Source organism: Macrosteles quadrilineatus, unplaced genomic scaffold, assembly GCF_028750875.1.
Source record: "Macrosteles quadrilineatus isolate MER2022 unplaced genomic scaffold, UCM_ALF_1.0 Scaffold_3__2_contigs__length_128488019, whole genome shotgun sequence".
NCBI lineage: Eukaryota > Metazoa > Arthropoda > Insecta > Hemiptera > Cicadellidae > Macrosteles > Macrosteles quadrilineatus.
In genome coordinates this window covers 16306649-16333641 of record NW_026542596.1, presented here as the reverse complement: position 1 = coordinate 16333641, position 26993 = coordinate 16306649, and the positions used below count along the sequence as shown (strand labels likewise).

At 35.5% G+C, this 26993-nt stretch overlaps 1 protein-coding gene across 1 annotated transcript in view; it reads right to left on the bottom strand.

The window, feature by feature from the left end:
• The window catches only part of LOC128991022 (transmembrane protein 181-like), a 30851-nt gene extending 4242 nt beyond the window's left edge, over positions 1-26609 (bottom strand). The window contains exons 1-10 of the mRNA XM_054413730.1: positions 26558-26609; positions 23565-23740; positions 21828-21931; positions 19522-19692; positions 16544-16643; positions 14505-14658; positions 11665-11745; positions 6656-6755; positions 2565-2692; positions 1535-1684 (exon numbers count right to left, since the gene is read on the bottom strand). Coding sequence (XP_054269705.1) covers positions 1535-1684; positions 2565-2692; positions 6656-6755; positions 11665-11745; positions 14505-14658; positions 16544-16643; positions 19522-19692; positions 21828-21931; positions 23565-23722 — 1146 coding nt within the window. The 5' untranslated portion in view covers positions 23723-23740; positions 26558-26609. The remainder of the gene's footprint in view (positions 1-1534; positions 1685-2564; positions 2693-6655; positions 6756-11664; positions 11746-14504; positions 14659-16543; positions 16644-19521; positions 19693-21827; positions 21932-23564; positions 23741-26557) is intronic.
• Positions 26610-26993: the final 384 nt, after the last annotated feature.

The following is a 26993-nucleotide window of genomic DNA, read 5'->3' as shown; positions in this document are numbered from 1 at the left end:
GAAAGATTTTCTTTAACAAATAGCAAATTTTGAAAAATAAATATACATGGAAGAGTCATTATTCTGTGTTTGATAAAGAAAGGTTTGCTGGTCGTTCTGCGTGGTATGTCAAAAATTATTCTTAGTGCTTTTTTCTGCCACGAGAAACCTTTCTGGCTCCAGCGCTACTACCCCACAGAATGTTTCCATACAGAAGATGAGAGTCGAAGAAACTGTAATAAGCAGTAATGAGCATACTATCTGAGACGCAACTCTTAAGTCTTCTCAAAAAAAAGCAGACTCGGGAGATCTTAGACACATCATGCGTAGTGTGGCGTTGCCAGGTAAGCTTTGTATCCAAATGTATGCCTAAAAGTTTCACTGATGACGGGATATTTGAACCTTCTAAGTGTTTTAGCGAAAAGCAAATCCGCTCAGTTTTCTCATGATTTAAGGTAAGAGAGTTGTCCCTAGTTTTACAATAATATTGTAGGTTAAACTTATTTAAACCCCGTCCTGTATGTTGTGGAGTCATGAAAAGTATTGTACGTAACCCCCTGTATATTGTCGGGTCAGGTAAAATCTTTGCTCATTGCACAACATTCACCTGCGTGATGTAAAAACGCTCTTACTACACTTACTTGTAATGTAAATAGCTATTACCTCACTTGTTGAATGAGTTTCCATAAACAGCTATACCTACTGAGGACAGTTGTTCAATATGGCATCACACCTGACACCAGAAAAACAGTGTGGGCTCTATGTCTATAAGTAGCCTAGCGTATCTGTGAGTACAACAGGGCAAATTTGATGCCATATCTAGCTTTAAATGGACAGTGGACACTCTAAGTGGCTTATAGATCGCAGAGGATTAAGTTTAAGTTGATAATTGTTTTAAAGCTAAAGTTAACATAACTTAATGTTTTTTAACTATAATTAGTTTTTAGTGAATTTCCCTTTAGGGAATAAGCTCATACTGTAGGTCTCAAAGTGAGAATTAGACCCGGGATAACTTAGGTACTTTTTCTTTTGATGCCAAAAACACTATTTGTATGAATAATTTTAGTATTTAAACGATATTAAAAACATACATAAAAGATCATATTTAATATGATCCAATATTTTAAAAAATTAAGTTAAAATGTGTAAACCTACATCCATTTAGGTTTGGGAACCAGAATGGATTATTGGGATTACGGATTATGGATTATTAAACCCCCGTTGGTTTAAGGGGGGAATATGGGATTTTCTTAATTTAGACAGTAAAAACATGCAACTTGACTTTCCTGTCCAACCGTTTTAAGACCTTAAAAAGCCAACAAACTAATATATTGGTGTTGCCACGTTTGTTTCGCTGCGTCCTTTACACTTTTATCACCTTTTCTGCAGCAGCAAACTTAAGTTCTTTTAATACTACAATTTTTCAAATCGGGAATATCTGACCTTTTGAGGAAATAATCTAGTGAAAATCCAATCAGGCAAATGGATATTTGCTTAGTCTGCAGATTTGCTGCGGCAGTGGTATTTTGATTTCAAAGCGATATGCAAAACATACGTAGAAATAAGATGTGTCCAACTGGTAGCTGTAGGTCGGGTCGAGATGTTCATTATACTTCTGCCATGTAGCCATTATGACAGCACACAACCACACGGGACCCACAATCAGTAGCTTGGGCAGATAGAACGTCAGTAACCGCCTCTCATTCTACAACAGTATATCACATTAGCCTAGTATTAAAATAAATAATGGGTAAAGATTATGACACAGTATAATTCTACAACTACCATTTTGTATTTACCTATTTGAGGTTTGTCTGTAAATTAAGGTCTCCAATGAGCTCCTTAAGTTACCAAGCTAACAAATTCAAATCTGACAGTGACATGTGCGTTACTTCCCTGGCTACTATTTCAGCTGATCCCCAACCAATGTCACAATTAGTTTTGTCTTAAGCAGCTCGTTGGAGACATTGATACACAGACAACCCTCGTAATTGGATTTTCTCTTTGTTGTATTCATATGTTATTATGATATAAAACTTGAAAATTAAAAACATATAATAGTAATAACTCATTCGTGCTAACTTTTTCATTCATAATGGACCAGTGACACACATATGCGGCGGCCGGTTTCTACCCATTGACTGACGTCCCATATTTGTATATTTCACTTAAAGGTACCGACAACAATCAATGATCACTGATCTCTCTCGGTATCACTTCTCGGTTTTGTTGAAATTGCCTAAACTATGCTATGAGCTATGCTTTTTCTAGTCGGTGGTTTAATACCAAATTCGATGCGAAAAGCCTGCTACACTGTAATAGGAGACTCATGTTTTGCAAACTCTGTCACACAGAAAATCAAATGGCATGGTAGGTAGCCATCTTACTACTAATGGTAAAACAAAATGGCTGCCCATTGTTGAAATAACTTTGTCTGCTGTTTACTGAACTACGGAAAAAAACTTAGAAATTTTCTCTTTTTGATGGTGTTAAGTTTATATCTACCCGATTTATACTTTTTCAGATACAAAGTAATGAAGTTATGGGTCCATATTTTTGAATAGCTCTGTAAATTTAAGCCTCACCTGTCTCAGCCCGTGGTAGATACACAACCAAAACAACAACAAGGAACAAAGGAACGAAGCCTGGAACAAAGCGTCCAACATGCCAGGGATCCAAGAATCCATCAGGAACGTCAATGCAAATATGGGGTCTGAAATCAAACTTTACATTAATTAAACCCCAACATAGCATACAGACTTGGTGGCAAGAGGATAAGTAAAAGGAACCACAAATCAAATCGTTTGTTAGTCATGGGACTGACCTTTTTCTTTTTATTTTCCTTTCACAAATACAAATTGAATTACAATTAATTATTATTTTTGTTTGCACCCGACAAATGGTATTAACCCTACTTGGCTGACTACTTGGAGGGCGAGTCAAAAAATCATTGACAAAGTATCAGCCTGCATGGTCTGGTATGTATTTTACTTTGGTTACTTTAATAATTTTCAGCTTAACAATCTGGAAAACTTAAAAGCAATTTATTGTTTATTATATTTATTTATATTTAGTCCAGTAAATAGAGACAAAAATAGGGGGGTTAATTTACAAACAGTTAGGTAAGTCTAATTTGTTTATATGTTGTCTAGGGTGGTAAGTAGGTGTTTAAAATGAAAAATGCACAATTCTTCCCCCTCCGTGCCCACCACCATATTGAAAAATCGAAAAAATCGGTACTTTCTAGAGATTTTCGCCTATATCTCCGTTTTGGTGTGTTTTAGTGAAAGATATGTAATGTCAATGTTGTAGACAGTAGACAATTAAATTTCCTATAATATTTGTATAACAATTTGGTCTAAGACTTTATGGATACAAAAATATTAATTTTTTTTACAATAAAACGTCACATTTTTTTTGTTATTTTGCCAAATCTCTATTAGTCCAAGCAAACTAAAAAAAACAGACACAGGGAACGTTAAAAATTTGCAAAAAAACGTTTTATGGTTTTATTTTGTAGTGTTGGGTCTGCAGAGTGACATACTAAAAGTTGCCAAAAAAAGGTCTACAGGAAACCTTCTAAAATCACGATTAAAAATGAATGGCGGCTTTTCCCAACATTGGACAAATTTGAAAAAAGTATATCACATGCATATTTTATTCAAAGTTTTTTCAGTTATTGACTTAGGACGACCACCGATGTTTATTGGGTGGGTAGTACTTCATTTCGAACTGATTTTTTGCGGCCATCTTGGATCTGCCATATTGGATATCAATAAAAGAAATTAAATGTAATGATAACGTTGTGACACATCATTATAAACAAGATTTTCACGCTGATTTCAATACCAAAATCCGTTTTTAAATATCTGTTTACGTTTTGAAGATATATTTAAACGAAAACTCTCTCCCATACATTTTTTATGGACGTTTCGTTCGTACTTTGAAGGTTTTTAAAAACCATTTTTCTTATATCTCCAGTTCTTATTAACGCTTGCAGTTCAGTCTAGCCTGTGATGTAAGCGCTTTCATTTGACCTATTGATCATTCAAATCTAAAGAGTTAGCATGGAGATAGGATCCCCAAAACAATATTAATATTAAATTTAACTTTTGTAAATATTTTTTTATTAAAAGATTTATATCTCGTTAGTACGTCACCAAGTTCTTTGTGGTCTCAAATTACTCATTTATTGTTTTGCTTTAACTTTATTAATCATATAATAAAATCTAACAAATTTAAAATGAGCAGAGTTCCTTTATTTAACATAAAGTTATTGTTATTTTGAAATTTGTCTTTAGTTAAATACTTATTTCCCCAATTACAAATCTATATAATTAATACGCTACATGAAACTTTGTCGGTTATAGACTAGTAAAATTGTTGGTTAACCTAGAAGTAATTGTAATATAATTTCTGTCAATGGAAAAATGGCTGAAAAAAACGTTGGTGAAAAGTCTACCACTCTACGGAGGTGCGTTGGCCTTGTATGAAAGGTTTTTAAAAATGGCTATCGGAAATATTTATGTTTTTAGCCAATAAGTCCTAAATTATTACAGGTAGCTTAAATAAGTAAATGATAAATTTTAAAGAATTAAATTGCGCATTTTTTGGTATATAATAAGTTAAGTTAAGGTAAGTACTTACATTCTTGCAAGAAAATAATGTTGCCAAACAATTTTAATAGTTTATTGTAATTCAGGGAAATTTTGAGTTATGGATTTCAACTTGGCAACAATGATTGTTTTGTTCCAGCTGACAGTTCTAATTGTTATTGTTAATATTTCAATATGTTTCATGAGTTTCATGTTAATCCCCCTTAGTATGACGATTGTAAAATAGAAAAATTAATATCGAAACCTGTTTTATTTGTGAACAAATTATACACGACAGTTGTGAGGTGTCATATCTCACTGAAAAAGGAATTGAAGCAATACACCGACCTGTAAGGCAAGGAAAATAACTGAACTCCATGTAATTGTTGGTCAAAAAGTTCATAAAAAATGTAGGGCACAGTTTATTAATTTCTCCATTCAGAAAGCAGGAGGATGATACCAGTTGTTCCCGTTCGACACATTTTAGTGAAACCTATTTTGATTTCAAAAGTAATTGTTTTTTGTACTGTAATGCTTTTACTATGATGAAATGAAATGAAATCAACTTTATTCATACTTTGCAAACATGTGCACGAATGGCGTCATTACATTGGATCAAAATCATAATGCTTAATCCTAAAAAAGTATAAAAGATATAATCACTATTGAAAAAGTTCTTATTCTAATATATTATGTAAGAGGACAAATTCGTTCTTTGAATACAGGGGATTGGTTAAAAAGTACATTTTTAGATTATTTTTAAATTTTGTAGTCCTTGTGTAGTCCTTTAGTTTTGTTGGAAGAGCATTGTAACATTTTATACCCATATACATTGGTTTTTTTTCAAAAAATCTTAATCTATGTGAAGGTGTTGCATAGTTATTTCTGTTTCTGGTACAATATTGATGAGAATCCCCTACCAGTGAGACATTATTTGAATTTTTGACAGTATATAGTATACATTGATAGATATAATAGCTATATACAGTCATTATGCCTAGTTCTTCAAATTTTTCCCTAACAGAATCTTGCCAATCCAAATTTAACATAATGCGTATTGCTCTTTTCTGGAGAATTAAAATTCTGTCTAAATTAGCTTGTGATGTTCCTCCATAAATACTTATACCAAAGGATAAATGTGAGTGAATATGAGCAAAATAAACCAATTTTAGGGATTCAAGTTTAAAAAATTTTGATAATCGATAAAGTGCAAATAGGCCTGTTGACATTCGATTTGCCACATGATCAATATGATCATTCCAGCTTAATTTACTGTCTATGTATAATCCTAGAAATTTAGTGTTCTCAACAATTTGTATATCTTCACCGGCTAATTTTAGTGCTGGGTAATCTGAATTGGTATTAGTTTTTAGATTAGAGCGTGTAAAATTAGTTTTGGAAAGATTTAGTAATAGCTGATGATCTGAAAAAAAGTTATTGATGTTCAACAAGTTATCGATGGCAGATTTTTCTATCTCATGAACAGATTTTCCGCTTACAAGAAGATTAGAATCATCGGCATATAAACAGATGGTATTCATTGTTGAATTTGAAATAACATTGGGTAATCCATTGATATATGTAAGAAATAGTAGAGGACCCAAAATAGAACCCTGTGGTACACCATGTTTAATTGTTCTCAACTGCGATCTTGTTTTAACCATCTGGTTATGATTGTTTAAGTGTGTAATTTCTACGAACTGTTTCCTATTAGTTAAATATGATTGAAACCATTTTAGTGAAATTCCTACAACCCCTAGTCCTTCCAATTTTTTTAACAATTTATGATGAGATACACTGTCAAATGCTTTGCTTAGGTCCATAAATATTCCAATTACTTTATCTCCCCTATCTACAGAATCAATTATTGACTCAATATATGTAGCAGCCGCTGATATTACAGAATGGTTTGATCTAAAACCGTGCTGCTCTTTATCGAGTAGATCATTACTTTCTAAAAAGTTAACGAGCTGATTATACATAGCTTTTTCATAAATTTTAGACATGACAGGTAACAAGGCTACTGGGCGTGTAACCAATATTTTTTTTTATATAAATCAGTCCTGATTATATAAACTTACTGTTATACAGCATAAGGAGGGGTAGAAGAACTGACATCCACTTCTGCTCAATGGACCAATCGTGGACTGAAAACGTCCTCAGCGTAATTGAGAACCAGCACTGAAAAATAAGGTTAAGATGAACATCAGTGATTGCTGAACGTAGGAGCTAACAAACCGGAGTAATACTAAGCTACATGACCACCATCAACTGTTCGCTACCAGCTATCACAATGCTCTGTTGTGTATAGTCTACTGACACGGTAGTGAATTTGAACCAAGCAGCAACAAAAAGCTGTGATACACAATGGAAGTTGTCTACAGTTATGCTTATGTTTTAGATTTATAAATAATTTGTGATATTGTGAGAATATTTTGGTAATTTACTTTTAGCGAATTTCCCATATAGGGAATAAGCTATTACCGTAGTAAAAAGTTATAAAATTTACCAACAGGGTGCAGAACTATTATTTTTTATTTATTTATTTATGAAAACAGCTAATTTGAACCAAGCAGCAACAAAAAACTGTGATACGCAATGAGAACTGTCAAATTAGGATTTATGTTTATGTTTTTAATTTAATGAATAATTTTGTCATATTTTGCGAATTTAATAATTTATTTTTCTCTATTATTTAGGTGATGAAGTAGCAGAACATTATGGCTATGGTAGATGTGTAAATACTGGGTACCGTAAATTTAAAGAAGCAAATTTGATCAAACTGTGCCTCTCTCCATTGCAAAATAGCTTGAGTATAACTGCAATAAGCATTTATATTTATATGCCAATCAGGTACGAATGACGGGTACTCTGCTAGTATATATATATATATATGTGTGTGTCCGTTAGCGCGATAACTCGAGCAAAAATGATCCGATTTTGATTAAATTTGGTACAAACGTGTAAACTTGCATTTATTTGAACGAGTTTGCGAACCAGCATGATCGGACTATGGGAACGGGGGTTTTATGGGGTAAAAATAGGGTTTTCCCATTTTTTACCCTAAAAACACAAAATTTCACAATTTATTTCTAAACCATTTTGTAGAACTTAAAAAAACAAATAATTTAGTATAGTGAAGCGTTATTATGCGCCTAATGGTTACGGATAAAATTCCAAAAAATTGTAAATTTAAAATTCCCATGTTTTTCTAATGGAGAATAAGTCAACTGTTGTAGTTTGCTTGTTTATGAACATATTATTTTGCTCAAATTTAGAAAATACATTAATTTCTACTAAACTACAGTATTAACATTTTACAACAACAAACACTTTTTTGCCCTCCCTGTTGCAGCAAACCTAAGTAGGCTACTTGTTAAACTAATTCTATTAAAAAATCTATATAAATAAAATTACAGTTTTGTCTGTACATTGCTTAGAATCATGCAGTTTTTGGTTATTTTTACGTTTCATAGCCTAAGAAAGCTGAAACGAGTCTTATCTCAATTTCTGTCTGTATGTCTGTCTGTCCATTCTGTGACTCCGTCTGTAACGCCAAAATGTCATTTTACGCGGCCTACTCCTAGAAAACTAGAGTACCGATCAAGGTTCTAATCATTTTTCTGTATTTACTGGATTGGTGAGAGTGTCTTTGGCTATAAAAACATGGCCTCGCTTCTTTGAAAACAAAATAACAAACCACCAAAAACCCAATTTTGTTCGGTTTTTGTCAAATTTTCTCCCAATGTTTACTATTACACTTTATGAAATAACGATCAGCTGTTTGAATTAGTTCTCACTTTTAGCTGTCACTGATATGTTTACATTCAAAGTTGCTTACAAATACCGCAACCATTTCCGATCAAGTTTAGTCAGCACATCCAAACCAAGTGAGATTAAAAACGTTGTGCCTTACTTAACCGGTTTAATTAATCGCAAGTGCAACGATTGTTCTTGAGTTTCTTGAGTCCGGGGAAAATCCCGTGAATCAGTGTTGTATTAGTGCAAGGAAACTTACATTTTTTTAATCATCGTCACCGATACCGTAGCTTACAAAGGTTTCCACTCATTGACGGCGCTTCAAGGACAGTTGTGTTAAGTGCAAAGTAAAAAATCACAACTGCAGTGGGTGATCGTGGATGTTGCTGCGATCTTGAAAGATCTTTCTGATTTCGCTGTGATCGTACCGCAACAGAGGTTTAACTTATCAGATGTAGCTAAACTCGCTTATCCAATGTGTCACTTTTGGTTTCTACTTACTTACATTTCGACAACGATATCGGTACTTTTCCTACATATGAAATAAAACTACAAACGTACAAACAAGACCCAGATTTGTGCGTTTTTTGTCACATTTCCTCCGAATGATTGCTAGAAATATGACGTACCGATTATCGTTTAGAGAATACGTAATCTTTTAAATAAGAAACCTTTGTTTGGAAGTTAACATTAAAAGCTGCTTACAAATAATGCTATTAATGGGAAATAACTTTGATTTTCGAAAACTAAAAAAAATGTAAAACCAAAGGAGATTAATAACTTCAGTACTGCACCACATCAAGTGAAATTTAATCTTTACGTTGTTAACGTTAAGAGTTTTGTGGCCTGTGTATTTATTTATATATATATATGCAGTTTGATTAGAAGGAGAGTTTGAATTAGTCGTAAGTACTACAGTTCTTTTCTCAAATGTAAACGTTGGTTTTGGTACTGCTACTTTTCCTTAGAACTGGTGGTAGCAGTAAGAATCATTTTACATACAAACACATCACTATTTTCAATATTTATTTATAAACGCTGCACCTTATTGCTTATTAAATTTAATTGATGTCTTACTGTATAATGTTTAACGTTTTCTGTCTGGACTCCAAAATGTTGTGTGCACTCAATTCTGTATTTGTGTGTGTATGTCTATTGGTAACGCATTAATGTCCTTATTTTTCGTGGAAAAGACAAGAGCACCATTGTTAATAAAAATTTCAACCCGAATTTTGTGCAGTAGTGAGGTTGAGGTAGTGTTTTAACTACTTTTAACCAGTGTGAAAAGTAACTTTCAATTACATGCCTACCTTAGGGCTATGCCTCATAGATCTATACTGTAAAGCAATTCCTTTCATCGTTAGATAAAATATGGACTAACACGATCGGGTGACATTTAATTGCGAAGCATTCGTTTTGGCTTTGAAACTGTCAGATATTGTATTTGAGAAGGTTTATATGAATTCCTAAACAATTATAGTTTTGCCATCATTTCTGTAAAAATGCACACTAAATATGCAAACCAACTCCTGGACTGAATATAAGGTTTAAACTTACTACAAGATTCCCGTACGTAGAACGGGCAAACAGCTAGTAGGGAATAAATGTGATTTTTTTAAGGAGACACTTAAATGTAAATCCAATCAGGCAAATGGAAATTCGCTAAGTCTGTAGGTTTGCTGCTGCGGGGGGTATTTTCTATTGTTTAGGTGCAGTGGTAGAACGTTATTATGGCTATGGTAGATGTGTTATACTATAGCATACCATAAATTAAAAGAACAAAATTGTTTCAAACCGTGTCCTCTCCCAATGCAAACGCAAAGCACGAGTATAACTGCAATAAGCATTTTATACTTATATGCCATCCCTGCACGTAGGACGGGTACTCTGATAGTACAAGGTGAGGCATAATAACAAGCGATTTTAAAAATACTGTTAAATAAAAACCCTTTGTTAAAAAATTATTTTTATTCCACAATATTAAAAAACATGAAAAAGCATTTTCTGCAACAGTAAAATGTCAGTTATTTCTTGAAAATAACTCCAGTAAGATGGCGTCCGTTTAAACGTACACATTCCTCCAGCCGGACCTTGAAGTGACTCATCACATTTCGTAGCATTGCCAGTGGGATTTGACCAACTTCCTGCCGGATCCGCTCTTTCAGGGCTTCAATTGTTCTAGGAGGATTACCTTGGTAAACCTTACTTTTCAGATAACCCCACAAGAAAAAATCACATGCTGTGAGGTCAGGTGAACGAGAGGGCCATGCAATATCTCCATTTCGGGAGATCACACGATTTGGAAACAACTGATTGACAATATGCATGCTTACTCGAGCAGTGTGGGATGTTGCTCCGTCTTGCTGGAAAAACATTTCATCGTTCACTTCGTACTGTCCAAGTTGTGGAGTAAAAAAGTTGTCCAACATCTCTGCGTATCTCTGCGAAGTCACTGTCACCGCATTGCCTTGGCCATCTTCAAAGAAGTATGGCCCTATGATCCCTAATGAAGACATGGCGCACCACACAGTTACTTTTTTGGAATGCAATGGCTGCTGATGCAGTTCTCTAGGGTTAACATCACTCCAAAATTGCTTGTTAACATAACCTGAGAGATGGAAGTGCGCTTCATCACTCATCCACAAACGGTTTACAATGTCCTCGTCTTCATTAATCAAATCCAAAAATTCTAAGCTGAACCGGCTTCTGCTTACAAAATCTGTTTCCTTTAGGGCCTGAACCATTTGGATTTTGTACGGTTGGAAGTGCAAATCTTGGTGTAAAATTCGTCTTACCGTTCGGTTTGAAATCCCAAGTGTAACGCTGTGTCGGCGATCTGAGCGACGAGGGCTTCTGTCAATGGCGACTCTTACACGTTCAACGTTTTCAGGTGTGCGCACAGTTTTCGGTCTTCCTGTTTTCTTCCTTGTCGTTGACGCAGTCTCTTCAAAGTTCTTAACCCAATTTTTAATCGCACAGGCAGATGGCACCGGCTGATTCCGATTAATGTTGAAATGGTTGCGGAATGCACGACGTGCTAACTGGTATGAACTACCGTTTTGATAAAAGGCTTTGACAGCGTACGCACGATGCTGAGGGGTCCAGCGCTCCATTGTGACTAAATGCTATTTCGCGCCAAACGTAACTGATGCTATCCCCTCCACCTCCCTCCAACGCAGCTTGGTTCGCACGCTTTTTAAAATCGCTCGTTATTATGCCTCACGTTGTATTATAAATGTGAAAGTTTGTGCAACAGGAGTGCTAATTATTGCATATTTGTTAACTGTTTCTTGCGCCTTTTATAACTACATATTTAAAAGTTTTTATTTACCGTAACTCCAAATGTGGCCATGAGGAAAATAAGGCGAAACCACATCTCGATCTGAGTAAACCCAGGATTGTAACTCTTGAACTGGAACAAACAAAGAGAGATTAGCACTTGTGGTGGATCCTAAGTTTAACAGAAAATTGAACCATTTGTCTGTCACAGTACAAGGGAGTGTCTCCTAATTAGCTGTGTAGTGACTTGTGCTGGCCGGCCAACTATGTTAAATGTCTACCGTGTTATGTATGTGTATTTAAGAAAATTTGACAACATTCAATGAATCACATTCATTTTGAAAATGACTACTTAGTAGTCGAAACTAGTCAACGGAAGTTCGACTAAGGAATTGTGGATGTCAAGGTACGTAACCTGTTATAATTGATTACCAATTCCGGAAGGCTTCAACATGAATAAATTGGGATCACATCAGAAGTAAAGAAGAAGCAATATTTGATTAACTTGTTAGCCCCAAAAGTATTCCATGATCTAAGAATTAGTTTAAGCCCATCCAACACTGAGGATCAAAGTTATTATGATTTGTGTGAAACTTTACAGCTATTACTTGAACCTGAAGGTAGCATAATCGTGGAACAACACTACTGTGACTCTGTTAGTAGCTTCGCCAAAGATCTCAAAACCTTAGTCAGTAAATGTGATTTTAAATGGGGTGGCCAAAATCTTATGCATCAACATCTCAGGTCCACTTGCAGTAGCAGCTTATTTCAGGGATTCATATGATGGGAAATTGTTGTCAAAATTAATTGAAATTCACAAAAATAAAACTTTTAACCAATGTCTTGAAATACCTAGTGGTTTTGAACAGATCAAAAGCGAAACAATGAAAATCCAAGAATCAAATTTGGGTTCTAAAGTGGAAGAACAATATCAGATTAGAGGAAAGAAGAACGCAGGGTATTCACAAGGAAGAAAGGGTGGGCACTTAGCCTGTTTCAGGTGTGGGGGAAACTATCACATTAGTACCTGCAAAATTCCTGCAGACATAAAGTGTTGGAATTGTGAGAGAAAAGGACATCTCAGCAAAGTTTGTTGGAGAAAGAAGCAAAACATGCCACAAGCTGACGATGCTTCGCCTTATGATGAATATGAAGATGAAGGTCAAAATCCACCATTCATGTCAATGTTATCCATTGTAGATAGGCAGAAGAAATTTAGACAATTATCTAAACTCTCAGATGCATATCAACCAGAAATTATTAACAGGACGGGGAAAATTATGTTAGAATGCACCATTGACGACAAGCGTAACTTCTTTTGAGTTAGATATCGGTGCTGCGGTCAGCACTATACACTTGCATCTGTTTAAAAAATTATTTCTAGAAAAGATTCTTAATAGAACAAGAATGCCATTAAGAACATATACAGGAGAAGTAATTCGCCTGATAGGCTTTGCAACTGTCAAAAATTGTTATAAAGATCAAATATCAGTGGGTAACCTATATGTAATTCCTGAAAATGTAGACAGAGTTTTCGGAAGGGAATGGTTAAAGTTGTTCAAAATTGAGCTTCAGAAGGAGAATGATCACTCAAGTAAGCAAGTTGGATACGCAGTGGAATACAAGACATTGACAGAAGGCCGGTACACGATAGGAATGGATTCAAACACTTGACGCTCGACCAGATTGCAAAAGAGGCAAAGGTTCTATTGGCCGCAAAGCGACAGGCGATAGCTGAGGCCAGAGAAATCAGGATGAGGGAACTAGAAAAACTTCAGCGGAACAACAAAGTTAATGACAAAGTCTACGATATCTACTCCACTCCAGATGGGGTAGGCATCAGACCTTCTAGAACTAGCCTTGTCACCAATCCTAGATCTCTTATGTGCTCCAAGAACAGCTACCACTCGTCCCTTAAGGGTTCTGAAAACTCTCTGGAGGAAATCAAAAGCATACGAGAGGTTAGGCTGAGGGAATGTGAGAAGTTACATAAGGTTGTGGTGACCAAGACGCAGCTGGACAAAGAGAAGGAACAACATCGAGGAGGAACAACATCTTCAGTTATTGAGAGAACACAGATGATGCAATAAGGAGACCTGCCGGAAGTTTGAACAAACCAAGCGGAGCAAGACCAAACTGCAGGAAGATATGACTGTATCAAGAGCTCAGTTGGAGGAGTTATGGCAATTTATCAAGGAGAAGGGTCTAGTGGTGGTAGAGGTTGAAGAGGATTATGACGAAGGAGAGGTCAGAACACCGAGGACCAAACCTCCGAAGAAAGCTCTGGTTGCAGCAGAAGTAGCGGAAGTCCTAAAATATGGATCTGGATCTCTAGACATTCGGTTGAAAGGTGATGATTACAAGTTCAAAATTCAGAAGGCTGAACACGATGTCAACACTTTAACTTTTCAGGCTAACCTTGCAAGATTGGAGACTCAAGTAGTTAGGAGGTCTAAGTCTATTGCAGAAACTTCGGAAAAAATAGATGATGAGTTAATATTAAAAAATAGAAGATTACAAAGAACGCTGAAGGAAGCTCAGTCTCGTGTAGAGGAGATGGAGACTTCTCACTCACACCTGCAGAGGACGCTAGACAAGCTAAAGAAATTCACAGTATCTCACTGTTAGCTTAATTTTATGGGGGAAGAGTTAGTTGTACTATCTGTTCACAGATGATATTAATTTTATTGTTTATCAGCTGGGTTATTTGTTCGTTTCTGTTTGTGTTTTTATTGGCTTAAACTGAATTAAATGGATGTACCATAGTATTAGTTTGATTTTATGTTAAAATAACTTGCAGACTCATAGAGTTAACATCCCAAAAGCCATCTTGTAACAAAACCATTGCCTACTATATATAAAAGCATAACTCAACTAAATGCGGATACTCACAAAGAAGTTGATCTCTCTAATGTGATAGAGTTTATGGAAGCTCTGGAGACCATAAAAGCGGACGGTGATCAAGTAACGTGAGAAATAGAGGTAACCAAGGTGTGCAACCGTGACGGGCTCACAGCTGCGCTTTGCACAGTGTAGGTGGCGAGTTCTGGAAACAAAATTAAACTATTGGACCCAACATTGACATAACGATACTTCCACTTACAAACTATTGATGCAATTATAACTAAAAAACAGCTGAAAGCTATAATTAACCTGGGTGCAATGTTTAGAAGTACAGTGCTAAGATTGGGCTTTAGGTTGACAGTGTGGTAGATATTGGTTTTGTTACCATAAACCACCAACCCCGAACTCTCATCCATCCGACTTCCATCTGTGTAAAATACCAAGCATGCTCAGTCCATCAAAAGGTTGCTCTGTTGCCTGTCATTCCTTTCCCCTATGGCCACTTGGTAAGGAATCTCTAAGTCGTACTACTTAGTTATAAAGTTCTGGCATTATTAGTTTCATGTCCATACTCCCGAAGTCCCTTAGTATGGACAGGTGTCCAGTCCCTCTCTGAAGCTTTATCTCGCCTCTGCTTCCCATTTTGAGGGCAGCAGTGGCTGAACGTTTCTAGCCTTCCAGCCCTAGTGGAAGCATGTCGACTATTGCTTCAAGTGCAACTGTAGGACAGGATTTCATAGTCCCACAGATCCCCATACAGCCACTGTCTGCTCTGCCTTTGGCCACCACACTAGGGCTGCGTATGTAACCATTGGCTTGACTATGGTCTCATAAGTCATATTTTAGATTGGGGCTAAGTCCACATTTCTTTACAATGGTTCTTCTACAGGCTCCGAATGCTCCTATGCCTGTTGCGAGGACATAGTCAAGGTGCCTGTTCCAGGAAGACAGCAAGGTATTTTGTTTCCTTCACTGAATTCACACTTTTCCTCCAAATTTCTCATTCTCGTGAAGAAGATTAGCTCCATTTTGTCCGGGTTGATTCTGAGGCCCTCTTTTGAGCACTAATTAAGATTATAACTTTATTATTTATATTTTTAAAAAGTAGGATTCACAAAAGATTTACCCAAATAATTATACTTATCAGATCTAATTACTGTACTAACCTCTCTATCATTCCCAATGAACCTAATGCTCTGGCTTATTAATTAAATGTATTTGTCACATAGGTTAAATAAAGCACTTGTCAGACATAACTTTTGGCCACGCTCCATAAACTGAGAAGATTGATTTGAATTTCTTACTTGATAAATAAATGGTATCAGCAATCTGACACATACTTTCTCCCATTAGCTAGTCAACAACCTTTGTCATGGGTATGCAGTGGGATCATATTTTATAGGAAAAATCACAAAAGTTGCATTTACTTTTGAACCCTAATTTTTACAACTATGAGGGGGTTGCACTATTTTTTTGTTCAGAATGATAAGGACCATAACATACAAATTTTAATCAATACTGAGTTTTTTTTTAGGAAAATCCGATTTTATGTTTTTTTTTTATAGGAAAATAACAATAGTTGCAATAACTTTTGAACTGTAATTTATACAGGAGTGCGATTAGTACCATTCTGTTCAGAATTTAAAGGGCTATAACATTTTTATTAAAATCGTTTAGGCCGTTTTTGAGAAAATTTGATTATTCTGTTATTTTATGAGTTTTTATGGGAAAATCACCGTTACAAAAAATTGCAACAAAATTAAATGAAACGCCTGGAGATACCATGGATTAGTACCTACATACCAAATTTCATCAAAATCGAACCACTGGTGTGGTCTGTAGCTCTGTACACATCCACACATACAGACATACACACACATGGACAGACATCACTTTGAAAACCACTTTTTTGGTCCAGGGGGACTCAAAACGGATATATCCACTCAAAACCCAAATAAATACATTCTCCATATACTATGAATAGGGGTAGGGGAGTAAAATCACGACATGAGATTGGTTCGCTCATATGGCTTTCACTGCTCTAAAAGCAATCCTAGTTTAGTTATGAATGATTTCCCCCCTCTTACCTGTTATGGATCCTGTCAGCCCTAAGAACAGCAATCCTCTTCTCAGAAGAAATACCTTCAATTGTGATAGATACTTGGAATGGTTTTTCATATACTTCATCTGCAACAGTAAATATTTTACTAATAATAAGGAATATAGAAAGAAGAATCAAAGCTAAATTAAATTGAACTACATTAGATTAGGAAGTAAACTCTTAAATTAATAACAGTAGTTTTGGCTGTTACAAATAGGAGTTGGTTACAAAACTTTGAAATTTTGTTACTGATGACCTTATTTAATTTAATTTAGCTTGGTCCTTCACTTACTGTTTTGTTTCTTTTAGTCACATACGGGTGCATATCTGTGGATGTTTAAAAAACTTAAATTTTAAGTTTAGAGGGTTCCCTACCCCCATTGAAAAACGTCAGAAAACCGATTCGCGCGGTATCATATAGCGATTCTAGTTTTAACATTTAAATTGTGAACCAAACACCATTTTGTACATAAAGAGTGGTTCTACTAAGTTTGCTTTTTAAAAAATGTCTATGCTTACGCAATCAAGGGCAACGACTTGTCAAAGTTAGTGAACTTTACAGTTAAAGTTTGAAAAACGTTTGAAAAACAGCTAAAAACATCATAGTGTGGTAAACATATTTACCTACGACCGTTTTTTAAAGTAGCCAAGTTCAGTTCTTAGAATTGAAAGGTTTCACATAACAGCATTGTTTACTTACATAACAGCATAGCTTTTCTAAACAACACGGGTAACGGACCGATGAGTTTCAAGGATTAAAAGAAAAAAGTAAAATTGTAATGCTTGCACTCGCCAAGGCTTAAATTTACCTTATTTTTTCTACTTGGGTCGTTAACCAAATACGCGATTGTTGCTTAAACTGAGATAGGCCTAACTGTTATGTCACAAGTAAAATAGTAGTAGTAAAGTTTAGTAAAATAGTAGTAGTAAAGTTTAGTAAAATAGTAGTAGTAAAGTTTAGTAAAATAGCAGGTAGAGAAGTACACTTACTTAGGAATTAAATTGATCAAAAATATAGTTGGGCTCACCACATTCATTATCTCAAACAACAAGTTAGAAAGCTCATATATGCATTTTCTCAACTTGCAGGGAGTGCTGACCGCAGATTACTGTAGGACAGTTTACTATGCCTACGTGCAGTCATTGCTTCAATATGGTATACTGGCGTGGGACGTTATCTCGGCCTCTACTGGCTGTTACGCAGGTCATTAATCAAAACCGTCCTAAGCAAACCATCAAGATATCCAACAGAGGAACTGTACTCAGATTTTCGTGTTCATGATATTCGACAATTATCTGTAAAATCTCTTTTTTAGAAAAATAACATTTTTACAAATTTGCAGCACGACTATTCTACAAGACATAGAATTACCTTTGGTTTCCATTTTCCTAGATTAAATATAACCTCCTTAAAAAGTAACCCATATTTTATCGCCCATATCTCATATCGGAATCTTCCGCCACGAGTCCTGCAGTATGAGGAGAGCAGTGCCCTGGTGTACAAAAGAAAGGTGAGTGCATGGCTTGCTAGCATTGGCCGGACGGCTACGGAGGCGCTGGTAAAATCCCCGTATGATTAAGTCCATTAAAAAAAAGCATAAAACTGTTAGTAAATTGCCTGGCATTGTAGCTACATCTTTCAGTTGCTATAATTTCAATCTTTGGTTAGTTTAGCAAATCATACTCTAAATTACTTATTGTGTTATTTTGTCCTTATTTGGTATATGTATTATTTGTATTATTTGGTATTTGGTATTATTTGTCCTACATATTTACTTTTCAATAATGTTTTTATTTATTATTTACTTAGTTTTAAGGAATAGTCACACAGTAAATTTTAACACATGTTTTTCTTGGATAATAGCTATTTACCTTACAAGTGTAGTAAGAGCGTTTTTACATCACGCAGGTGAATGTTGTGCAACGAGCGGAAGCAAGTTGCATAATTTACCTAAGTGATGTAAACACTCTCTTGCGTTACGTGTAACGTACAAGATTTTACCTGACCCAACAATATACAGGAGGTTACGAACAATATTTTTCATTATCCATTTTACTCATCTTCTAACAGTAACGTTCATTTACAAACCAAAGCTAGGTTAGGAAAATTCTTCAAAACATAACAATAAAATTCAAGCACACAGCTGATTTCTAGCGTTGAACGTCGTTGGCTCCATAGAGGTAAATTTTTTAAGTTAAGCACTCAATGTTATTTAAATGGGTTTCATTACCTCACCGAGTGAGTTTTTTCAACTTTACATCACTCGAGAAGTAAAGAAGTTGTATACATCACGCTTGGAATTGGGAGGTTTAACATGGCGGGTTAGGTAAATTAAATTATTGTATATCCACAATGCAATGGTTAGTGTACGCTACATAAGCAGATTTAGAACTCTTTTTCCACACACGGGCTTAAGCCTATGCGGAGAAATACATTTCATTATTAATATGTATCTGTTTATTGTCTGGTTCAATTTCTGGAAATAAACTATTTGACTTTAAGTTTGACTTGGTTAAAAGGTTTGTGTATTCAACATAAATCAATCATTAAAATTGACTCTATCTGTCGGTGCATCAATTCAACTGTGTCTGTTTTATTGAAAAACTGTTAACAACTTTAACATGGGGATGAATAATGTCTGGTCCTGAGAATAATCAGAGGTTTAAATAATAATTTACTTTCCTTTTCAACACAAGGGTTGTTTTTTTGTAGGGGTCCCGGTTTTAATACATGTATTGTATTGTTTTGTTTTCCTTTAGTTTATATTTAGCCCTTTTTATATATATTTTTTTAGAAAATTAACTACATTAAATCCATCCTATACATAATTTTCATTATCAGCAACAAACTGGGCAAGAATATATTTTAAATCATCTTTCAACTAAACTAATAAAAAAACTATACTCTGAATAAACCAAAACACTACATAATCAAATAAAGACAACATTATAGAGTGTTGCTACCATCATTGTTGCTGGTCTGTACAACAGTGATGACCCATAACTGTTGTCTGTAAACTGACAGTAATGGACTCTGGATGGGGAATGGTCCTTGGTCCATTAGCTCATAACTAATGTTGTGGGCCTCCAGAGCTGAACTGCCTTTCACATGTGTCGTCTTGGTTATTGGAGGTCCTGCAATGCAAAGAATAATAATCATAGATCTGACTACACAAAAAGTATGAACTATCGGAAGAGTTTAGTTACTCTGTTATCATCAAAATATATCATTAATAAGTGAGTTAATAAAGTCTGCACAGTTATAACCTATAAAATACTTAATCAAAACTTCATAAATTGGCATATGTAGGCCCTAATACAACTGATACAGTATTTTCAATTTTAGCTCGAGTGCTGACCATTGCGAGCACAGAGTTGCACGATCTAGTGTTCTCTTTCTCGTAGTTTCTGCTCAAATGATTTGCTCCATTTGGTAGGCTCTGGATATAACGGCTTTCTCGGTATGGTGGTAGATTCACTTTTCCTTTATGGCAGCAGGATGAAAATTCTTCGCCTAGTCCTCTTTTTCTTCTTTAAAATGTAGTGCACCACATTTCTGACATTTTAATGCCATCTCGCCAAGTGAATGCTGCTGAATTCTTGTATTAGTCAGTGCAATTTTTTAAGTACACGTTGCCACTAACTGTTCCAGCTCCTCGTCTGGGCTCCTTACGTTTTGCATTGCTTGCCGTATGTTGACTCGCCGTGTCCGACCGGCAATATTTCTTTTCCGTCGGGTCCTTGGCATGTATAATAGAAACTATAATATAAAACATATCTCCCGTCTTGTCCTATAGGTAAAATTTCTTTGCAGGGTTTCTAGTTATTTTTAAAAACATGCAAACTGTTTACATTTCAAAACCAAACATAACAGCTGGGATTTATTTTTCTTTAAACTAATTTATTGACATCTGTTTCAGAATATTATAACATTCAAATCAATCACAATGCTATCCTTATGGAAGGAACTTTGAGGGCAGCCCATACCCTTAAAAAGATATATTTTGAAAATCAAAAGCCTGTTTGCATATCTACACATCTAGACGAACATTTTGGTACATAATATGTGGGTTTAAATCTTAAAACAAAAAAGCCTTATTGTTCACAAAGTTTCACGTCGCGTATTAAATATATAGAAGATAGATGAAATCAGGTTGTTCATGGTTTAAAGAAAATTTATAAAATATGCATATGGCCCGAGGCGAAGTAAAATGGCGAAGCCAGATTTTTGGATAATCTCTTCACAATTGTAGTTCCTTAGTAAAATCACTATATTCTGTACAGGTTTGAAAATCCAACATATGTCACTGTAGAAGACATTCTCTACTACTTCATTTTCATAATACCAATTAAGTTTATCGAGTGGGTGGGGGGTACAATTCCAGCTCGTACACAAGCCAAGCTAGCTGTCCAAGAGGGGGGTACAATTCCGGGGGGTACAATTCCACCCCGTACACATTTGGCTTTCTGATGGGGGGTACAATTCCAGGGGGGTACAATTCCACCCCGTACGTAAATATTTTGATGTTGGCAGGGGGTACAATTCCGGGGGGTACAATTCCAGGGGGTACAATTCCGGGCCGTACATCTCCTGCTCTTTTTAATATCTAATATAATTATCCGGTTCACTGATCATTGCCCACATTAAATAGATTAGATTTCGTTCAAATCAAAGTGTACGGGGTGGAATTGTACCCCCCCTAGGCATGACGTCAACAATCACCGGGGGGTACAATTCCAGGGGGGTACAATTCCGGTGACCCGATATGCATGCTGGTGCAACATTGCCACACACCAACTTACACCGCGGCCTTGTATTCGCACTCATATTTGGGTTAAAATACGCACATAGTGGCGTCCCCATCTTAAATAATTGATAATTGTATTAGAGGAGGCTATGGTAGCTTTGATGATGATTAGGAACAGGTGTTTTATCCACCCATTTATAAAGGCCGATTGATCCAGGACACATGGGTCCAATTTCAAATACAAAAACTAAAAAATGCACCACTTTCACTACAATCTGAATTATAACTAACAAGGTCTGGTATGTTTTTCTTTTTTAAGGATTACAAATATGAACAAAAACTTGCCAGGTTTAGTTCAGCAAATAGACAATAAAGTAATTGTTGTAAGATAAATCTGTTCAAGTTATACATTATAAGTACAACCTCAGAGTAATAATATATAATATATATATATATTTACATACATATTTTAAGTATTTACTCTAGGATACAACTTTTATAAGCTTCGCTTGAACATTTTACCTGCTAGTCCGATGAAGACACTGAGTCCCAGACAACAGAAGAAAGCTAAGAAGACCATCACAAACTCCCCCTTCTGCATTGAGTAGAGCCTCATTTGCACAGACCTACAAAATTGTTTGTCTTAAGATAATTAACTAAGATTATCATTTGCTAAATTTTTGGGACAATAATATATTGTACACAGTGTTTCAAAAGAAGTTTTAACAGGTTAGAAATCACATTTCTATTATATACCTGGTTTACACCATCATTAAATAGGTATTGGCCATATACAGGTAGGCAGGCCCTTATACCTGTACTGTAATTTTATACTGATTATTAATACAGAATTCATTTTAAGTTTACCAATATTAGCCCAGGCACTTTAGGTAAAAAAATAGAACAAATTAATAACTAGCTAATTTTTTGTGTGGTGTTAGTATGTCATTAGGTATAATTTTTATGTTGGTGGTTCACCTATTTTGCTTGAAACTTGTCCAATTTGAATAACTAATAGCTTAAATGAAAGCCAGTATTTTACTGAAGGTTCTTAGACCAAAATATGTAGGATTATATAATTACTAGCAGAGTACCCGTCCTTCGTACGGGGTTGGCATATAAGTATAAAATGCTTATTGCAGTTATTGGTGAGGACTTGGTTTAAGAAAGTTTGGTTCTTTTGTTCTACCACTGCCCCTGAACCATAGAAAAAAAAGGTATTCTAATATTCATGCAGTATTTAAATGAATGTTTGAACCAGCTGTATGGAATTGTGAAATCAAAATTAATTTGACAGTTAGTACTGCTTGTTTACATTTTTAAACTTTGTAGGTTTGTTCTTTGTTGTCATGGATACCATCAATAAAAATTTACTTTGAAATCTCTCACCTCCGAAGTTAATCATCTCTCAATTTGAAGTTAGAAGTAATACAGTAGGTAAATATATGCCGATGCTTGATGTGAAATCTTTGCGTGCATGTCTTCAATTTGAGACCTCAATCATATAAATCGGTCAGGTAGAAGAGCCAAACGAACTCGGCATAGAGAAACCATATTTAACTCCCATAAGAAATACATGAAGAGCAAATTTAATTTACATATAATCCGACTGGGATTATAGATAAATATATGCCGATAGTTGATGGCGAATCTGTTTATGCATACCTTCAATTTAAAACCTCAATCATGAAAATCGGTCGGGTAGAAGAGCCAAATGAACTCGGAAAAGAAAAACCAAATTTTTTAAATATAACTTTAATAACGCCTTAATATACAACATAAATTTGTTTTTTAAGCCATAAAAAGTGGTTTAGAAAGAATTACATTAATATTTGAGGGCCAAAATGGAAAAATCCCATTTTTACCCTTTCCCCTTCCCAAAAACTCCTGTTACCAAAGTCCGCGGTCATGCTGGTTCACGAACTCATCCAAATAAACATATAGGTTCACGCGTTGGTACCAAATTTCATCAAAATCGGATCATTTTTACTAGCGGGCATGTGTGAATACATGAATTTGAACGGATGGTGTTTTTGGCCACTGGGGACCTTGAAACAAAAAGTGGCCCTGGGGTTAGGCATTAACATGATAATAAATTTTCCCCTCGATGGAAAATTTTATAAAACCAGGGATTTTTACAATCAATATTATATGACTCATAAATATTGTTAATAGATAACTTTAGTGATAGTTTTGTTTTTCAATGAATAGATTTTTTATATTTAAGACAAAGCTTGTAGCTAAGGTTTCTACACCCACCTCTCACATCTATCGTGGTGATAGGCAGGCGCTATGTACTTGTTAAACTCACTGAAGAGGTCACTGAACTGTGACAATGCGTTGCGCAGTCGTAACAAACATCCCCCTGATGGCAGGTGGTAGGCATACCCAAGATTGACTCCTTCTAACTTTGCCATTCTGTTTTATGCTTTACCCTGAAAGCAGATGCTTATTTTTAGTACGAAGCATTCAAGTAATCCTTCCAACAGATGTAAATACTAAAGCGAAACACAGTGGATGGCTGTCATGTATTCCATTAAAAAAACTTAATTTAGATCTTTCTTCACTGGAGTTCAGAGATGCTCTTGCACTAAGATATGGGAAAACTCCAATACACCTCCCATCTTCATGTGATGGCTGTGGCAAAAACTTCAGTATGGAACATGCCCTTAACTGTCGCACAGGTGGGTTGATAATAAGAAGACATAATGAGGTAAGGGATACTCTTGGAAGCTTGATGGAACCACAAAGAACCATGTCAAAGTTAGCATGGGGAAACTGTTTTCGAGAACCAATGATCTCTGAGCAAGGGTCATTGGATGCTGCAGCACTAAAAGCAGACTTGGCTTGTAGGGGTGTATGGGAGGTTCAGACGGAAGCATTATTCGATGTACGTGTCGTTGACACTGATGCTCCATCTTACTTGAACCTCCCATACGAAAAAGTTCTGGAGAATGCAGAAAGAGAGAAGAAGAGAAAATATTTTACAATAACAGAAACAAGAAATGCTTCTTTCACCCCACTAGTCACGTCTGTGGACGGAATGCTTGGCAAAGAATTTCAGACCTTGCTCAGAGCAATGGCAGAACGCCTCACAGAAAAATGGAAGAAACCTTACAGTTTAGTGATGAACTGGATAAGGGTGAAAACCATCTGTGCGACGTTAAGGGCCAGCAGCATGTGTCTATGGAGGACAAGAAAGAAGTGGAGGACCCTTAGAGAGTTTGAAGATGGGGCTGGAGTACCAGCTTTTTATTAATCTAAATAGAAAATGTTTTATTATTTTTCCATGTCAAAAAATGTAAATAAAGATTGCTTGTCAAAAAAAAAAAGCTAAGTATTACAGGCGTTATTTCAAAACTAATAACAGTAATGATTTCCAATGACAAAAAAAGTCTACTCAAAGATAATGTTATCAATCACTCCACTCTAGTTATCGAAACTGAAAACGAACATACTCTGAAAACGAACGCTCTTGTGTGTATTATGAGCAGCTGCAATTAATACAAATTATTTGTCTGTTTAAGTAAACAAAATATTTCCTTCATAAGAAATACATTTGGATTTTGTTGGCCTGTGGGGCAAAGCCCGAGGACTTTCATTGCAGGAATTGTTGAAAGGGGGGTTCTGCACAACAAATACTTAATTATGACACCTCGTTTGTAAAAATCCGTCCATTATTAACAGAGGGGTAGTGTTTCGTATAAATCGCCTTCACGTATTATATTTTTGGTGAGTGTTCAATTATAACTTGTTTTACAGTATTTTAAATAGGTTTTTCCAGTGGCGTAACAGCCGGCCCCGCAGACCCCACGGTGCGGGGGGCCCACGAGGTTTAGGGGCCCGCGAGGTTGAGATACCCTTTTCTCCTAAAACCATCCGTAATACCAACCACGAATGTTTTTTTCTCCTGACAAATTTTTTAAAACGTGTTGGTAGATACTTTTATTCTGCCAAATCTACTGAAGTTTTATCTTTTACTTAACAAAATTGTTAACGAAACGCCACCGCCCAACACGATCACCCGACAATGTTGTCCGTGTGGTTGTGTTGCTTCAGGCTAGAAGCTGAGTGACTGCCGCCTGGGCGACACACACTCGGAGCAACCCCTACCCGCTCACATGCAACTCAGCTGACCGTAGATCACCTGATTTTGATAGAGATCCATGCGGGTGACTCACCAGCGGTGCCTGTCATTGTGTATTAATAATTCTATTAAACAAGTAATAACATTAATGTTAGTAATATGTTGACATCGTTTAATGTTGTTAGGTCTAAAAGTGAGAATGAACTAAGGTAACAAATTTAACATTTAAGGTTAACAAAATTTAAATCATTTCGATGAACTAGCAGAGAACAAACTGCCTATCGGATCCTGACCTATATATTAAAACTGTTGTGTATCATGGATCTTAATAAGGTACTGTAATAATCAAATCACTTAAATATTTCTTGGGATGAACAATGCAAGTAGTATGTATTCTGTTCTCACCTAGGAGTTTTTATCGTAGTCTACAGATGAACAGTTAAATCAACAGAACTAGCTGCTGAATGTAACGAGGATTTCACTTCAGATTTTCCTCACTGAGTTAATTTATAACCATTGTTAAAAACTAACAGAATTAATTATTTATAAAATGTGTTATAAATTAAATATCAAACCCCCTTTATATAAAACATTCTGATACGTATAAAAATAAGGTATTTTGATTTTATTTTATTTTGATATTATTCATAGGGTACCGGTCATAAAGTGTGTGTTTTTAGTAGAATTCTAAAAGCTTAGTATAAAATAAATATAGGTATTAAGATTAAGTTTGACCAAAATGTATCCATAAAATATATATATACATATGTAACATTTTGAACGGTTGGTGTTTTTGGCCTCTGGAGACATCAAAATGAAAAAGTAAATCGGTACCGGGCCTAAGTCTTACCATGAGATTTATGGTAATTGCTAATTCCCTATTGGGAAATTCGCTAAAAGACCCTAGTTCCATGATAGCACTTGTGTGCCTATATTGTAAAAATTACAAACAATTTGAATTTAGGACGGAAAACATTGAACTACCAACCAATATTGCAAAAGCTAATAAATGCATGTAAATGTTCAATGGGTCATTACTACTTGCCATCCATATGTTTTAGCCTTCGCTCTGACTAAGTATTAGTATTAATGGTCATTGGTTTGATCAAAATTACTATTTAATAAGCTAATAAACAAAAAACCGTGTAATAAACGAGTAAATTACCTTTAGAAACAAAGTAATCCCAATAAGACAGTTGACTATTACATGATGTTCTCAATCAGCTGGGTGGAAGGTGTTTATTGATTCTCACCCCCTCCCCTTCCCCCCACTTGAGCATCACCATGGCAACAGCTATCTATCCACGTGCTGTCATAATCAATGTGCAGTGACTTTTTTAGCGAATTTCCCTTAGGGAACAAGCTATTAACGTAGGTCTCATGGTAAGACCTGGACCCGGGACCGATTAACATTTTTGTTTTGAGGTCCCCATAGGCCAAAAATACCGTCCGTTAAAATTCACACACACACACATATATATATATATATTGGTGAGTTTCAATAGTCCCCCCCACCAACTTTTTTCTAATTTTTTTTCAAATATCAATCCCAGACCACTTCCAAACATTTTTGGGTAGTAAGTACTTCATTTTGACAAGGT